The sequence below is a fragment of the Onychostoma macrolepis genome, chromosome 03 (genome assembly GCF_012432095.1).
Source record: "Onychostoma macrolepis isolate SWU-2019 chromosome 03, ASM1243209v1, whole genome shotgun sequence".
In the NCBI taxonomy this organism is placed as follows: domain Eukaryota; kingdom Metazoa; phylum Chordata; class Actinopteri; order Cypriniformes; family Cyprinidae; genus Onychostoma; species Onychostoma macrolepis.
In genome coordinates, this window is record NC_081157.1 from 47842483 (window position 1) to 47860873 (window position 18391).

The following is an 18391-nucleotide window of genomic DNA, read 5'->3' on the forward strand; positions in this document are numbered from 1 at the left end:
TGTTCCTCCTCCACTCCACTCCATTCAGTTCTTCACTCTCCTCGTTCTATTCCTTTAGGTCTGAAATGAACGAAAAATGTTTCATTGCATTTTCAGTACAAATAAAGCATGTTGGAATGCTACTTCCTAAAAGGTCCTTGTGAAGTAATCCCATAAGGTGCTCTTTGGTTGGGTTTCAAACATACATTCAGTAATACAGACATACAGTCAAACATGAGGACACCCTATTGAATTCCATGGTTTTCCGTATCAGGACATAATAAAAAATGATCTGGTCTTTGGCAGGTCCTTGGCATTTGTTTATGCACAGCTCTTCCACCCTTTACATGCCCCTCTGGAACAAAATCCCAACATTTCACCAACAAAGAGATGCTTTTGTCAGAAAACTAATCAGAAATAAACTGTAACTAGCGAGATCACAAAACGAACATGATAAAGGCAGCCGTTTGTTTGCATTTTTGTTGTTGTTTAAATTAGATTTACAACCAAAGCATCAATATTTTACCAGTTTTACAATAATAAGTGATACATTGATCATAATGAATTCATTTTTCAGGATTGCAAGTCACACAGAAACAAAATGGCATTTACCATTATTTCACAGAAGAAAGACAACACGCATATTTAGTTGTGTATGTTTCAGTTTATTTGAAGTCACAGACAGTATTTTTAGGTCAACATCACATTGAAGAATGATCATTTCTATAATTATTTCCATCAAAAATACAACCTTAGTAGCTTTAGTGCTCCCTCCAGTCCCAAAACATTGTTATCTTATCAGTGAGAGAAAAACTATGATATATTATGATAAATGTTATCATAATAAAATTTATGCAGAGCTAAATATGACCATCAGACAGTTATTTCAAACAATAGCTTTTGTCTCAATGTGAGGTTTGTCTTTAATGCTGATGTTAACTAGTAACTATATGAAAACATCTGCGGCGCTGATGCTCAGCCAGACTTGGAGAAACTCTGCCTTTGTTCATAACTACTCCTCAAGCCCAAGCTGGCCCACTTTGGCCCAAGATATTTGATGGGTCAAAAAACCCTGGCCATTTGCCTCAAGGAAGCCCTGATGAGGCACAATCAAGCCCCAGAAATGAAGTGGCTGTCTTTAGGCCTGTAGAGTTGTTTTTGGGTTGTCTGCCATACACGGTCTGATCTTGGGGTGAATTTGCTGGGATGTTCACTCGGAGGATTGGTGTCTGATTTGAATGCCTTCCACTTGTGAATAATCTTCCTCACTGTAGAATGATGGACTTCAAATTGTTTGAAAATGGCTGTAATACACTGTAAAAAAAATTCCGTAGTTTTTACAAAATAATTCTGGCAGATGTGGTTGCCAGAATAATTTTGTAAAAAATACAGGAAAACTGTAAACACATTTACAGAACAAAACTGTAAAATTTACAGTATAAAACTTTAATTTACAAACAGGGAAATTTGAATGTAAACCACTACATTCAACGACACACACTGCTATTAAAATCTGTTTTGTACCTTTAACATACTGACAACCACCATAATAATGCAGGTGGTAAAAGAGAAAGCCACATGAAGAATCAAAGCTCATCACAGGTAGCTTCAGTACAAGTAGAAGAATATACTAATATATAGAAGGTGCACAGAGTCATTCATGCAAACACAAAACACCATCATGGTAACACACATGATACTTAGATAATGCAATAAACTTTCATTAAACAACAGAATATGTAACATAAAGCCCAAATGTACATAACTGATAACAAAAAGTATTAAAAAACATGATTATTTAAACAAAATACTTTCAAATGTGGAGTGTCACGCAGGGAATTCTGGGAATATCAGTTTACAGTTTTTGACTGTAAATTATACACTGATTTGTTATTTTTACTTCTAAAAACTGTACAATTAACAGCATTTTACTGTAAAATTACATGAAATGTCTGGTTAGATCTTTTACAGTTTTTCCCTGTATATAGTACAGGAACTCACTGTTAACATGACAAAACTTCTGCTTTTATTGAGGTGCTCAGATTTGTCGATGATCAGTTAATCAAATATATTTGATTAGCAGATCCTGACCATGACTTACCATCTTTACTCTTATGTTAACAGGGTGTCCTTAGATGGTCACCAATGGCTTTGCATTTTGTCTTTATTTTTGTTAAATGAAAAATGGCACGATGTGATATGTCATGTGTTGCTGTTCATCTAAATGTTTTGTTTTCCAAATTTTGTGACCTGCCAAGGACCAAATAATGTTTTATTATGTCCTGATATGGAAAACATGGAATTCAATAGGGTGTCCTACCGTTTTGTACATTATAGAAATAAATCCAAGACACTTCTTCAGTTCCACAAAAAGAAAAAAAAAGGCTTTATTCACAACCTGGCTACTTCAATAGAAACATTTAGAATGGTTTAAAGATTTCACACTGATGCATTTTGGCCTTCAGCGTCCCTCAGAGTGTGTCTGGTACAACATGAGTCACAGGTGTAGATGTCACTACTGCACTTGAACCCCTAATTAAGGTAAAAAAAACTATGACATTGAATGAATGATTATGTTAAGCAAAGTCTCTAGCATGAGGTTCCTGTTCTCTTCATCGTAAGTCAAATGAGCCAGACTACAGAGACTCTCGTCTTTAATGTCTCATGGAGCCCTGTCCCATTCTTTTTACATATTGGATCAGGACATTGGATTCTTTACGTTTTCTTTATTATTAACAGTCCAGGTGATGTGTTTGTGGCCCTGAACATTTTCAGTAATGGCCAACACAAGGTTTTTTGCGATGGCTCCATGGCAACCATTTTACTTTCCGCCATCACCAAATTATGTACTTTGTGTCATATTTCCTGAACCAAACATGATAACACAGAAAAGGTGATGTCTACCCCCATGTTTTGTTGGCCAAGGATTACAATATTACAACATACAACAACATAAACTGTTAATGGTGAAATCAGCAATGTGAGAAGGAAATCAAAGTATCTGAGTATGGCTATTATTTTTTTCTTTCTTTGATATTTAACTACTATTTTTTTCAATAATACAATAAAAGATTGTTTTCAAGAATACAATCATATATATATATATATATATATATATATATAAGAGAAGAGAATTTTGAACGCAGGTGCTGAGGGGTGCTAGGTCCAGACTAGAGCCCTGCGCGGGACTGTTTTCTTAAACCCACTGAATTTCTGACCAGGACCGCCCGCTCCCACAACCCGCGTGTTCCACTCCCGCCCGCTCCCGCGGACTTTTTCTCAGAGCTTGTAAAAAATGTTGGCTACACAAATACTCAAATATTAGTTCAACTTAACATCCAGAATAGCAGGCTTTAAACATGACTGTGTTTAAATAAGATGAAGTAATGTTAAACCAAAGCACCACACCTGACAAAAACATTGGGTATTTTTTTTATTAGCGTTATAAAACATTAACTGTTAAAACAAAAGCACAGATAGCAGCACCTCAGTTTTTAAAAGCAGCCTACTGCTTGATACACAAGCACCAAACGATTTACTAAACAGTTTAAAGGTCATTTCACACCCAGTCCGAACTTTTCGCACGTTAAAAAATAAATACAACCTCACGTTATGTCAATCACGTTTACACACTTTCGTCTGTCATAAAAAAATTAAAAAAAAATTCGGACTCAGTGTGCAATGACCTTAACAGTTAACAAACAGGGTTAGGCTAAATAAGCCAAAGCAAAATATGAAACAACTTTAACTTAAGTAAATAAACACATAGAACTTGGAAAACAGGTATGTCGCCTCAGGGCAGAGGTGCCAGATTTATGTCTTTGTGCACATTTATCACAACTTACGAAGTTTAACTCTTTCCCATTTTTTTCAGTGACAATTGAAAATTGTTTCTAGATGTATGACTTTCCTTGCCTTGCTTTGGTCAAGTAAACAGCCGCTTTCATTTTCTTCTCAACTTAATGTGTTGACTCCATTTCTATTACACACCAAATCTCACTGTTCCCTGCGGGTCTCCGGCAAAATTTTCTGACCGCCCACTGCAAAGGTAAAACCACCCCCTCCCGCGAGATTTGCAGCCCTCTAACGGTCTTGGTCTTTGTTCACTTCATTTTAGCACAGATTCATTTACAAACAAGGCTCGACACTCGAATCAACATGGGATTTTCATAAAGATTGAAATTAAAAGATGATGCTGTGCGACTATATTGAATCCGACAGTAATGTCGCAGCACGTGAGTAACTTTTTTCATTACGTGATCACTATCGGTTAAACAGATCATTTGATATGTACTGAGTATTTATGCATTTTTAACCTAAATCACAGCAGCGTCCATCTGTGAAGGACGTAGACTCAAACATACACAAGCCAATCATAGCAGTGGGAGTTTACTTCCCAGTCTACAATCTGCCACGCCTATTCAACCAGAGCGTTCTGATGAGGGGGGTTAAAAACAGGACAGAAAAAGGACAAAATTATCATGTTTTTTTGATGTAAAAATCTTGATGACATTACAGGTGCTGGTCATATAATTAGAATATCATCAAAAAGTTGATTTATTTCACTAATTCCATTCAAAAAGTGAAACTTGTATATTATATTCATTCATTACACACAGACTGATATATTTCAAATGTTTATTTCTTTTAATTTTGATGATTAGAGCTTACAGCTCATGAAAGTAAAAAATCAGTATCTCAAAATATTAGAATATTTACATTTGAGTTTGAATAAATGACCATCCCTACAGTATAAATTCTGGGTATCTCTTGTTCTTTGAAACCACAATAATGGGGAAGACTGCTGACTTGGCAATGATCCAGAAGACGAACATTGACACCCTCCACAAAGAGGGTAAGTCACAGAAGGTCATTACTGAAAGGTGTGGCTGTTTACAGAGTGCTGTATCAAAGCATATTAAATGCAAAGTTGACTGGAAGGAAGAATTTGGGTAGGAAAAGGTGCACAAACAACAGGGATGACCACAAGCTTGACAATACAGTCAAGCAAAGCCGATTCAAACACTTGGGAGAGCTTCACAAGGAGAGAACTGAAGCTGGAGTCAGTGCATCAAGAGTCACCACGCTCAGACGTCTTCAGGAAAAGGGCTACCAAGCCACTTCTGAACCAGAGACAACGTCAGAAGCATCTTAACTGGCCTGTGGAGAAAAAGAACTGGACTGTTGCTCAGTGGTCCAAAGTCCTCTTTTCAGATGAAAGTAAATTTTACATTTCATTTGGAAATCAAGGTCCCAGAGTCTGAAGGAAGAGTGGAGAGGCACAGAATCCATGTTGCTTGAAGTCCAGTGTGAAGTTTCCACAGTCAGTGATGATTTGGGCTGCCATGTTATCTGCTGGTGTTGGTCCACTGTGTTTTCTGATGTCCACAGTCAACGCAGCCATCTACCAGGAAATTTTAGAGCACTTCATGCTTCCTTCTGTTGGCAAGCTTTATGGAGATGCTGATTTCATTTTCCAGCAGGACTTGGCACCTGCCCACACTGCCAAAGGTACCAAAAGCTGGTTCAATGACCATAGTGTTACTGTGCTTGATTGGCCAGCAAACTCGCCTGACCTGAACCCCATAGAGAATCTATGGGGTATTGTCAAGAGGAAGATGAGAGACACCAGACCCAACAATGCAGTTGAGCTGAAGGCCACTATCAGAGCAACCTGGGCTCTCATAACACCTGAGCAGTGCCACAGACTGATCGACTCCATGCCACGCCGCATTGCTGCAGTAATTCAGGCAAAAGGAACCCTAACTAAGTATTGAGTGCTGTACATGCTCATACTTTTCATTTTCATACTTTTCAGTTGGCCAAGATTTCTAAAAATCCTTTCTTTGTATTGGTCTTAAGTAATATTCTAATATTTTGAGATACTGATTTTTGACTTCCATGAGATGTAAGCTCTAATCATCAAAATTAAAAGAAATAAACATTTGAAATATATCAGTCTGTGTGTAATGAATGAATATAATATACAAGTTTCACTTTTTGAATGGAATTAGTGAAATAAATCAACTTTTTGATGATATTCTAATTATATGACCAGCACCTGTATAAGTGGACCTCAGAAAAAAGTACAAAATTAAAAAAAACAGGCAGTTCAGGACCCCGTTAAAACCTTAACAACATACAGCACACAAGTTTTTCACGCTTTAAAAAAAAAGGAGTCAACCCAAAATCTCCTTCAACAAACAGGACAGATGTGAGGCTTTTAATTTGTATGAGTTTTATGGTAAGGCATCTCTTTAGTGTGAACTCTCATGTAATGATTAAAACCTCATTTACAGGTGAAACTATCCATACTGAGAGCAGGTAAAATGCTTTTAACCAGCATGAATTAACATGTGAGTCTCAAGGTATCCTTTACGTGTGAAAGACTTTCCACACTGAGAGCAGCTGAAAGGCTTTTCTGAAGAGTGAGTTGCCAAATGATTCTGAAGGTGTCCTTTCTGTGTAAAACTCTTTCCACACACACAGCAGCTGAAAGACTTTACTCCAGCATGAATTAACATGTGATTCCTCAGGATTCCTTTACATATGAAACTCTTTCCACACTGAGAGCAGCTGAAAGGCTTTATTTCAGTATGAATTAACATGTGAGTCTTAAGGTATCCTTTACGTGTGAAAGACTTTCCACACTGAGAGCAGATGAAAGGCTTTTCTGAAGAGTGAGTTACCAAATGATCATTAAGGTGTCCTTTCTGTGTAAAACTATTTCCACACTGAGAGCAGCTGTAAGACTTTATCCCAGTATGAATTAGCATGTGCTTCTTAAGGTTTGTTTTACGTGTGAAAGTGTTTCCACACAGAGAGCAGGTGAAAGGCTTTTCTGAAGTGTGAGTTACCAAATGATCCTTAAGTTGCCTTTTCTTTGTAAAACTCTTTCCACACTGAGAGCAGGTAAAAGGTTTTATTCCAGCATGATTTAACATGTGATTTTTAAGGTTTTCATTACACGTGAAAGTGTTTCCGCACTGAGAGCAGCTGAAAGGCTTTTCCCCAGTATGACTTCTCACGTGTTTCATAAGGCTTCCTTTCTGTTTGAATGTGTTTCCACACTGAGAGCAGCTGAAAGGCTTATTGACGTCTGTTATTTGAATGCTGCAACTCACTGATTTTTCTCCATTAACATCATGATCTTTCTGATCCTTATGTTTCTCCTCCACTTCATTCAGATCTTGACTTTCTTCTTTCACTTTCATCAGGCCTAAAATGAAATCATTATAAAGATGAAAATCAATTGGGACATTTGGAAAATAAAAGGATAAAATATTTGTGTATAGACGAAAACATTGTCAAAACTGTCCCTGTTCACACAGATCCATGAAAATGTCTAAAAACACTGCATTATGCTGCCAGGCCAGTAGTTGGTGATGTCATTTATAAAGAAACACAACACATCTAAAGACTGAATAAGTAATACACATGCATATGATGTTAGCCTACTGTTTTTACAAATGGGGATCAATGCTGTTGTCTGTATGTGAAAATTAAAAAATTTAAAAAACCCTGAGAAACAAAATATATTTTCGTGTAATGGACCCTTTGATGTATTTGTCTAAACTACATTATTTCACAGCTGTCTACAGGGAATCTGCAAGTATCAGCACTTCAAATGTAATAGATTTTAAAGTAATCTTGAACTGCATTTTTTATTATTAGGGGCCAAGCACCGAAGGTGCGTAGGCACCTATTATATCCGTTAGCGTTCTTATTATTCTTCTTCTTCCGCCGCAAAGTCAATAGCAGCCCATAGAACCGATTGCGGGAAAGTTGTAAAATTTGGAACACTGATAGAGGATAGTGTCAATAGTAAACACGGCAAATTTGGAGTCTCTAACTCAAACTTTCTAGCACCACCACTTGTCCAAAGTTTCACTCATGTTTATGTTAATAACTTTTTATGTTAAAATTCTTTTTTCCTCTGAATCCTTGGCTCAAGCCGAGTCGAATTAAGTCCAAAATTCAAAAATCGTAAGGTTTAGTTTTTTCGCTATCTTCAATTGTTCTAAAATCTACTTTTTCGAACTCGTCCTAAATGGTTCGTCCGATTTTCACCAAAATTGGCTCAGATCATCTTCAGAGCATGGTGGCAAAAAGTTATGGAATCCAAGTCGATTCGTCCAAGCGTTCTTGAATACCACACTAACGAATTCGCCAAAAAGCACACAAAAATGGATCTGAGGCTATATCTCCGCAACGGTTTGGCGTATTGAGACCAAACTTGGTGTGTGTTATATAACAAGCATGACCTGAGGCTACATGCAGTGTTTCGACATTGTGCCACCTAGTGGTCAGGAGACATGAAAAATGCATATTTTTGCTTATAACTTGTGAATGGTTTGACCAAAAATCACAAAACTGGTCTCTTTAGATTCGGCGCATCATGCCGAGTCGAACCATATCCAATTTTCCCATGTCAGCCATTTTGGGCATCGGCCATGTTGAATTTTGTAGTAAAATGCTATATTTTACGAACGCATAGACGTATCATTACGAAACTCGGTATGCTTATTCAGCACCATGCCCTGATGGTACTCAAGAAGTTTGGGGGAAGCGCCACCTTGTGGTCAAAAGTTATAATGAAATTTTAAAAAATGCTGATAACTTTTGCTTACATTAGCCTATTGTAGGGCTTGGCGATATGGCCTAAAAAAAAATCCCGATTGTTTCACAAAAATCCGATTCTGATTTAAATCGACCCCCTATTCAGTAGATAGGAGGTAGTTCTGATAAATGATGTGATGATGACATCGTGGGGTTGGGGGTGTGCCCAAAGCGTGAATCCGTATTCAGAAAGGCACGGAAAACGAATAACGATTGCTAACGGTTGCCTGTTACAGTTACATTACAGTACATTCAATGTCACTTACCACATAAACAGAGTAAGGAGAGAAGAAATATACATTTTCCTCCCTTGTATTTATTCTCTGCAGTGAGTCAATGTCATGGACGTAGGGGTAGAGCAAGTTTAAATATATTTCTAGTCTATATTTCCATCTTGTAATCCCGCTGTTTTGGGTATTTAAAAATATATATATATATATATATTTGTAATAGAGCAGACACTGACTGTTGTTCATGTATTTATGACCTCATCTGGCGAGACGGCAGATGCTGAAAACACTGCGCGCTTCAGTAAACTGCGTGTCTGTGCATTCATTCATAAGGTGATCACGCAGGATTCATATTTAAATGGTATTTTTGCAGCTTAACATTTACAGATACTAGTTCATACCACGATTTGATTTAAGTGTAATGACCTACTTTTGATTTATTCATCCAAACTTTGACAAATTCAATGACGTTCCACGTTATACAGTACATTCTGTGTTTATAACTAGATTCCGTGATTCCGTCCGCGTTTTCCGCATCGCGGAAATCATAAGCCCTGATCGCACCGCGACGCTCACGAGCGGTGTAGACACGGTGTGAGTTTTTTTATGGGTTATGTTATAGCCCTGCTTGTTTTTTTAAATGTTTTTATGAAATCTCTGTATTGCTCATATCATCGTATTATTTACAGCCATGCGAGCCACAAATTAAAGCTTGGCGGGCCGCATGAGTCTCGTGAGCCGTGCAACACTGCTTTAAGGGATCCGCATTCCGCAGTACACGTCATCTTTCCGAACACGTTGGGATGCGGCGGATTGCGGTAGGATCACGAAACCCTACCTAAACTCTAATATGGCAAACGCGCGTGGGGAGGGCTGAGCCCATTCGGGACTACGGGAGCGTCGGTGGATGTTAAAGAGAAAACCGATTTTCATTCAAACAAATCGACGTGAACTACACATTCGAGTTAATCAATAAAATCGATTTATCGCTCAGCCCTAGCCTATTGTAATCAAACTTTTTCAATTTTCAAGTAATCAATTTTGCAATAATTGGCTGAACTTCCTGTCCGCCATTTTGATTCATGTTGAAAACCTACTTTTTCGAACTCCTCCTAGACCGTTAGTCCGATTTTCACCAAATTTGACTCAGATCATATTCAGACAATGCTGGCAAAAAGTTATGGATTTTGTGTCAATATATTAAATGGTTTTCGTTTAGCACATCAACGAATTTGCAGGAAAGATGCCAAACTGCATCTGAGGCTGTATCTCAGCGAAACTTTGACATATTCGCACCAAATTTTGTATGTGACATTGTCACCTCACATTGACCACGCCACGTCAGTTTGGTAACGGCGCCACCTATTGGTCAAGAGTAATAAACCATTCATTAATTATTAATAATGAAATTTCCAAAAATGCTAATAACTTTTGACTGCATTAGCCTATTGTAATGAAACTGTCATGCCGACAACATACATACCAATTATGTCATAGTAAGCTGAAAGTTGAAAACCTACTTTTTCGAACTCCTCCTAAACCGTTTGTCCGATTTTCACCAAAATCGAATCATATCATCTTCAGACCTTGCTGACCAAAAGTTATGTATTTCGTGTCGATAGACAAAACCATTTTCGCATACCACAGCAACGATTTTGAGGCATGATGCCAAAATGACACTTGAGGCTGTATCTCTGCAATGCTTTGGCATATTGACACCAAACTTTGTGTGTGCCATTGTCACCTCACACAGAACATACCACATCGATTAATAACAGCACCAGCTATTAGTCATACGTGATAAGCCAATAAATTTACATTTACATTTACATTTAGTCATTTTGCAGACGCTTTTATCCAAAGCGACTTACAATTGGGGAATACATAAAGCGATTCATCTTGAAGAGGCAATCAGACAAACGAAGTGCTTGTAACACCAAAGCTGTGTCCGAAACCACTCCCTATCCACTATATAGTGCACTATATCGGGTGTCAGCCATTTTGTAGTGCTGTCCGAATTCTGAGTGAACGACTTCATTCCCTACATTCGTACACTACTTTTTACCCACAATGCATTCTGATTTCGAGTGTACAACCGATGTACACTCGCTGAAGCACTATTTCCCACAATCCAATGCGGAGAACCGACGAGCTGTTAGAGCGAGCGAGCGAGTTTGAACGAGATGCCGTTTAATTTGCAAAATTATGAATTTGGTGGATTTTTAAAAATGTTCGTTGGTAGTGTATTCATTCTGATGTCAAATTAACGGTCGCCTGAGGGCGCTCTACGGTCATCTTATTTGAGTGCAAAAATGCTGCTCGGAAGAGTTTCAAGATACTACAAACAATAAATACATACAATTATTAATATGTGCTAATGTGAGTTTATTTTTGTTGACAATATTTTAATAGTATTTAATGATTATGACCATATTACAGAACAAATGAATAATATACCATCAATGAAACCCCAAAGCTGATTACAATAGTCATTTTAAGTGTTATTGCTATTAATATTATTTTCTAAAATGAGGTACATGAAATATAAAAGTACATCTAAGATGTTTTTGCAACAGCCAAGTCTCACACGCAGTGTACACGTCACCGTCCGAATCCGTTCACTTCATTTAGTTCACTCCTTTCTAATATAGTGCACTCAACTGCCTTACACTATATAGGGATTAGTGAATGAGTGAACGAGTGAGCGATTTCGGACACAGCTCAAGTCTCAGGCATTGTTTAAATAAGTACAAGCTAGCAAGGGAAGGAATAAATAAAGATAATTTTTTTTTTTTTTTTTTTTTAAGTGTAGGATGAAGTCAATAAATCATATTGCTATAGCTTTATATATGATTTATCAGCCATTTTGACTAAAAACATCCTAAAATGTCTTCAATTACTCATTTCTGCAGTTGGTCTGATGCTTGCTTCTGTAGTGCTTGGTCCCGTAATTGCTGCTTGCAGCTATATTTATTTCATATTGTTTCTTGAAGTGCACATTTATAATGTTTATACACAGAAGTAAATGTAATATTTTCTTGATTTTAGTTTCTGATTTAAAACGCTCTGTTTGAAGGGGATTATACAATAATCAAATATTATTTAATGATAGAACTTTAGCAATTAGAGTTTTTAAAAAAAAGAATGTGTCAAAATAGCCAGTATTGTCCACATTCAAGGCACCGCAAGTTCACGTTTTACTGCAGAAGCTGACAAGAAGCTCAGTGTATTGCGTGTAATCACAACATACAGTCTATGATCACCACAACAACGTCTGTCAGGCATCTACATTGTCATCTGAGGAGATTACAACGATTAAACGAGACTTTTTTCTTTTCTTTTTTTTTTACTCTAAAACATGAAATGTGGAGTTATCTGCTTTTGCCAAAAAATGACTATTGGAGTTATCTGCTTTTGCTATAAAACTTTTAAAATGTAAAAAAAAAAAACTTACTTTCAATGAACTTTAATTTTCTAAATTACCTGTATTTATTAAGCAAGTTATTATTACTTAATCAAAACAACCCAACTGCAGTTTGTTTGATATTACCTGGAATGCACAATAAAAAACAAAACAAAAAAAAGTGATTTCTGAAAATAAATAGTTATTGGGTTTTGCAAATAAACTTTTCATATATTCTTATTGTGCACGTGAATTGGTTTTTGTGATATATATATATATATATATATATATATACATATATATATATATACATACATATATATATATTTTTGTGCACGTGAATCAGGTTTCATGAATGTGAATTGGGATATGCATGTATGCATCATGTCTTTTGCATGACTTATTATTGAGATCAATCTCGCTCCATAGTTATAAGGTCTTATTTTTACATTAAGGATCTGTGGACACCCTCTAAAGTTTTGTAAGTGTAACGCACCACAAAGAGTCATTAAAGGTAAATGACCAATAAACACCAACCTCCTTGTTCCTCGTGTTTTATTCTCCAGGTTTCTGGTTCCTCGTGTTTTATTCTCCAGGTTTCTGGTTCACTTGTGTCCTCCTCACTCTCCTCTTTAACAAACACCATCTTCACAGCAGCAGATCTCAGTTCAGATGATACTCCTCCAGATATTCCTGCTTGCTTCAAAACTTAGTCACGACTGTGAGGATGAGAATATTACATGTATTTATTTAAAAACTGTATTTTTCTATTTACAGAAACTACATTTCTAACAGTGTATTAAACCAGAATCACGGCAAAACAACAGACAGCACAGTGAAACTAGTCTTCTTCCTCTGAGGTTTAATGGTGTTTGGCAAACAAAAGTATGTTTTAGCGCCACCCACTGGACTGGAGTGTGAAGCGTCGAGAGGAGGACAATAATATGGGGAAAACTGATTTGTATTTATAAAAGGTGCGCTGTTGTTTTTTCTCTAAAAAACCATCTGCACAAATAAATGAAAATGACTTAAAATTTTAGACTGAATTAGAGACCGGATTAGAGTTGGAGCTGAACTTTGCAGGACAGTCGATCGCCAGGAGCAGGATTGGGCACCCCTGATCTAAATCAATATAACATTTGCAGACTCCCTTAATAATCTTTAAAAGCTGTCACTCTCCTCGTTACAATCTCACAAAGCTCCATTATAATCAACAAAGCTCTCTACACTGCATAATGAATCTCTTAGTTATGTGTGTCTACTGTCTACCCTTTGTTATGATGAGAGGATTCATGAGCTTGCATAACAGGTCAGTGGCACCGGTGCTTCTTAATATTTTTTTCATAGTGGCACGCAACTGTTACGGGGCAGCTTATTCCATAGCTTAGGGCCTATAATACAGAAAGCTCTACCACCCACCGTAGAGAGTTTATACTTGGGCACAACAAGCAAGTTATCATTGCTAGATCTGAGAGTCCGTGCAGGAACATATGGTTGCACTAACTCAGTGGTTCTCAGACTTTTTTGGTCGCGCCCCCCCCCTTTAAACCTATTAAAAATATGTTATTATTATTCTCTCTGTTATCTTATTTATTTATTTATTTCTGTGGGTTTCATGCTGTCCGCTAAGGCATAGGACACACCGAGGACTTTCCTCCTCACCAACGAAATTAAATTAACACCGTGTCTACACTGGACGTGAGCAGCAAAATAAGTTACAGCAGAACCCATTATAATAAGTGATGCTGTCTACACACTGGATATGGCGCGGCGCAGCACGACAATCCCCGACATTAAACTGATGCCTTGGTCTAGTTATGACGTACCGACACAAAGTTAAAATGATCTACAACAGGCGCTTTGTCGTGTCCAGTGTAGAGCGGTTGCGGTGCGAGCCACACGTCCGGTGAGTGAAGCCGAGAGCAAGAATGCATATGCCCCGTCATATTTTCTGCATTTAGCTTTTGAATGAACAGCACCTGCCTGGGTCTGTGCGACTTTATCTATGGCTTTTTTCTTCATCTATGGTTTTTTTCGGGCCTTATAAACTAAAACTAAAAGTTTGAACTGAATACGTTTGGCCACCGGAAGGCAGTGAAGTTGGTGAAGGATGGGAGTGATATGTGCAGAGATTTTTTATTAAATGTAAGACTCGAGCAGCAGAGTTTTGTACCATTTGGAGACGATTAATAAATTAGGCAGGTAAGCCCCTATATCAGGAGTTACAGTAATTCAATCTAGAGGTTATAAATCATGGATAATAGTTTCAGCATCTGCAAAATTAAGTGAGGGACGTATACGAACAATATTTTGCAGTTGGTAAAAGCATGATTTAACAATCTGACCAATATGTGAATCAAAGCATAGCACAGAGTCAAACAACACTCCCAAATTTAGCACAGTTGTTGAGGGCCTAATCTGGACACCATCGATATCTATGAAAATGTCATGCTGAGAGGAGCTCTGTGATTTAGGGCCAACCAGCAGAATTTCAGTTTTGTCTGCATTTAGTTGTAAAAAGTTATCTGACATCCAGGTTTTAAGTTCTTGAAGACAGGAAACAATAGAAGGGGGTGGACAAACTGAGCTTGGTTGAACTATAAAATAGATTTGAATATCATCAGTGAAACTATGAAAATTGAGACCATGACGTCTGATGATCTGACCCAGTGGCAGCACGTAAATGAGAAATAAAAGTGGACCAAGTACAGAACCTTGGGGTACACCATGGGAAATATTGACAGTGCAAGATCTATTCTAATGAATTGCTCTCTATCCGATAGATAACACTTTCGATAAACTTTCACAAAGATCAACAGAGCCATTAATAGCTGCGGATGATGGTTTAACAAGTTTGTTGATCTCTTTAGGTTTGCACTTGGCTTTATTAATGACCGTAGAGAGATAGGTAGAGTGTGCAGTGTTAAGTGCTTCTTTATACTTCACTACTGAATCTGAAAAAGCGATAGCATGCACTACAAGGGAGGTTTTTTTTATAAAGTCGTCGGTAACACTTTACAATAAGGTTCATTAGTTAATATTAGTTAACAGCATTAGTAAACATGAACTAAGAACGAACAATACTTCTACAGCATTTATTAATCTTAATGTTAATTTCAGCATTTACTAATGCATTATTAAAATCACAAGTTGTGTTTGTTAACATTAGTTAATGCACTGTGAACTAACATGAATAAACAATGAACAACTGTATTTTCATTAACTAACATTAACAAAGATTAATAAATAGTGTAATACATGTATTGTTAATTGTTTGTTCATGTTAGGTAATACATTAACTAATGTTAACAAATGACACCTTATTGTAAAGTGTTACCAAGTCATTCATGATGCCTGCATTCAGCTTTCATTACTCTAAGTTCAGGGGTGAACCAAGGAGTGGAGTGAGCAGAAGGGACAGTTCTAGTTTTTAGTGGACTTGCTCCAGACTATCTTTCAAAAATGCTTATAGCATATGAACCCAGAAGGACTCTCAGGCCTTCAGATTCTTTTCTTCTAACTGTACCTCAAAATTGGTGATGCTGCTTTTAGCCATTATGCTCCCCGCCTCTGGAACAACCTTCCAGAGGATATAAGATGTGCTGAAATATATACGTATATTTAAAATTTTGTTCTTGTATTTTAATGGGTTAATTTCTATTTTGTATTTAGTTTATTTCTATCGTTTTTGTATTTGATTGATTTTTGCTTGTAAAGCACTTTGAATTGCATTAACTTGTTTGGAAAAGTGCTATATAAATAAATATTTGCTTGCTTGCAATGGTCACTGTCACTCGTGTTGTGGGAAATCGCTGGCTCTCCATTGAAATGAATTGGATCGTGTCGCTGCATGTTGCTTGTAGTGTGAAAAAGGCATTACCTTGCTATTACTAAACATAACCCCGCTGTGTTTGATTAATTTCTCAGCACGTTTTTCAGCATTTTTTGCGCAATTAAATAGAAGAGATTAAATCTATTAGGTTCTCAGCAGATAACATTCTTTTATGGGACAAAATTGACAGGGCCCAATCCATTTGGGCACCACATAGGTGTGTTCACTGGCTGATTTCAACGGTAAGTTTCCTGGGAAAAGTCAATATTATATTACACAGAGAAAGAACATGCACATTTGAATTTAAACAGTACATTTATTTATGTAGTAGTGTGTTGCATGTAAACAGAAAATTCACATTTGCATGTCTATTTCAACACATTTCTTTCATGAAGAGACATTGAACAGAAAATTGCCACAAAATGACATCCATCAGAGAGAGAGAGGGAAAAAATACTATTGCTACAAGTTTCCATCTTCTTGGTGGACATTGGTTTGTTTGTTTACATTCTTATTAATTACAGCATCTATGGCTATATTCATGGCGAGAACCAGTTAAACTAATCCATACTACTGATGCACAGATGGCGGTCATATCCACGGGTGCTACGGGATAATCCGTGGGCCGGGTAAAAAAAAAAAAAAAATGCATTCTAATTAATTGTGGGTGGGTGAGATAAATCATTAATGATGCAAATATTTTCTAAAATATGAACGTGTTTTAAATGTTTGTTTTTAATCAAGCAGACAGACCCACAAATTTCATTTTTGTGTGTTCGCCTGTTCGGGAAGTTGCAGTGACAAACAGATAAAGTTCCAGATAAAGTTTGATCAACTGGATTCGTGAGAGCACAAGATTCTGGGACGCTTCAGAAATGTGCAGCAGTCCGGCTGGTATAAACACAAGCATTCACTAGAGCGGCCGCGATCAGCTCCGGTGGCTGTAGAGCTATAATGGTCCTTTCACACAAGACGCGGAATGTGCTGCGCTGGCCGACTGGGTTCAGCATAGCCCTTCAAATACAAAGTGAAGCTTCGCTGGCCAGAGTGAAGTAGGCGGAGCTTCCAAAACTTAGTATGAGTTCTATAGGCTAAATGCCTGTGTCCATTTCACCTAACATACTGACACATACTGCCTACCTACAACAAGCTACCTAACTTAAAACACACCTGACATGCCAACTATGTCTCCATGACACAGCATTTTCTCTCGATGTCCCAACTTGTATTATATAGCTCCGGAAATTCTGACACACACAGTACTAGCTGTTCATCCATTTTACTTTCCACGCTTGATTGGATGCCCCGTTTCTATTGGCCATGCAGGTAATCATTACAGAGCGCAGCGGCATAAGTTTAACTATTTAGAACTTTGACCGCGGCACATGAACAAGCTCGACAATGGTGTGCTCCATTGTGCATGCGCTTTGGTCAGTGTAGCAACAAACCACCCCCATGCGGCACAAGCCATTGAAATGAATGGGTTTCATAGCAGAGAGCAGCACATTCCGCATTCTGCGTGAAAGGGCCTCCGCAGACGTGATGCGCAGATCAGCTCTCACGTCACTGAATCTGCAGTGAAAAATTAAACATTCCTTCATCATATTATCATCCAAAACTAAGAATCAGAATCATTGTAATGTGACGATCGGGTGCAGATCGGGCCGGATATCTAAATCAGAGAAAAATATAGGTGTGGTTGTATGGCGGGCGGATAATTTATTTGAAGCAGCAGATTCGGGTGACATTTGAGCTCGTCCGCGCATCTCTAATCCTAATTAATTCTAATATTTTGAATCTTCATTTCACACACTGCTGTGTGTATACAAATCCCACAAAAAGACTCAGTAATATATGTATATTTACATGCTCATGCACTACAAATCATCCTGCACTGTTCCCCAGCCAGCTGCTGACTCACAATGTTCTCTTCGCACATGTACAGTATTTATCTGAAGCACTCGTATAGTTTGTATTTTTTAGTTTATGTATAGGTAAAACAATTTCTTATATATAGTATATTTATAGTCAAAATCTATCAGTAGGATAGTTGTGTATAGGTTTATATTGTTTTACTTCATTGCTGTATGCCTGTATTTATGTAGCACTGTGGTCCTGTGAGGCACGACATTTCATTCCACTGTATGCTCCCGCATGTAGCGGAATGACAATAAAGCTGAACTTGACTTGACTTGACTAACCTACATATCTCTGGGCTGTGGAAAGAAACCGATGTACCCGGCGTAAACCCACTCTAACACAGGAAGAACATACAAACTCCACACAGAAAGGCCTCCCATCCCTGCCGGGCTCGAACAACAGACTTTC

At 37.6% G+C, this 18391-nt stretch overlaps 1 protein-coding gene across 1 annotated transcript in view; it reads right to left on the reverse strand.

Annotated features, from left to right (window-relative positions):
- LOC131535799 (zinc finger protein 585A-like) overlaps positions 1-18391 on the reverse strand; it is a 41285-nt gene that overhangs the window by 18279 nt on the left and 4615 nt on the right. Inside the window, exons 3-4 of the mRNA XM_058768304.1 lie at positions 12769-12950; positions 6317-7198 (exon numbers count right to left, since the gene is read on the reverse strand). Of these exons, the coding sequence (XP_058624287.1) occupies positions 6317-7198; positions 12769-12877 (991 nt within the window). The 5' untranslated portion in view covers positions 12878-12950. The remainder of the gene's footprint in view (positions 1-6316; positions 7199-12768; positions 12951-18391) is intronic.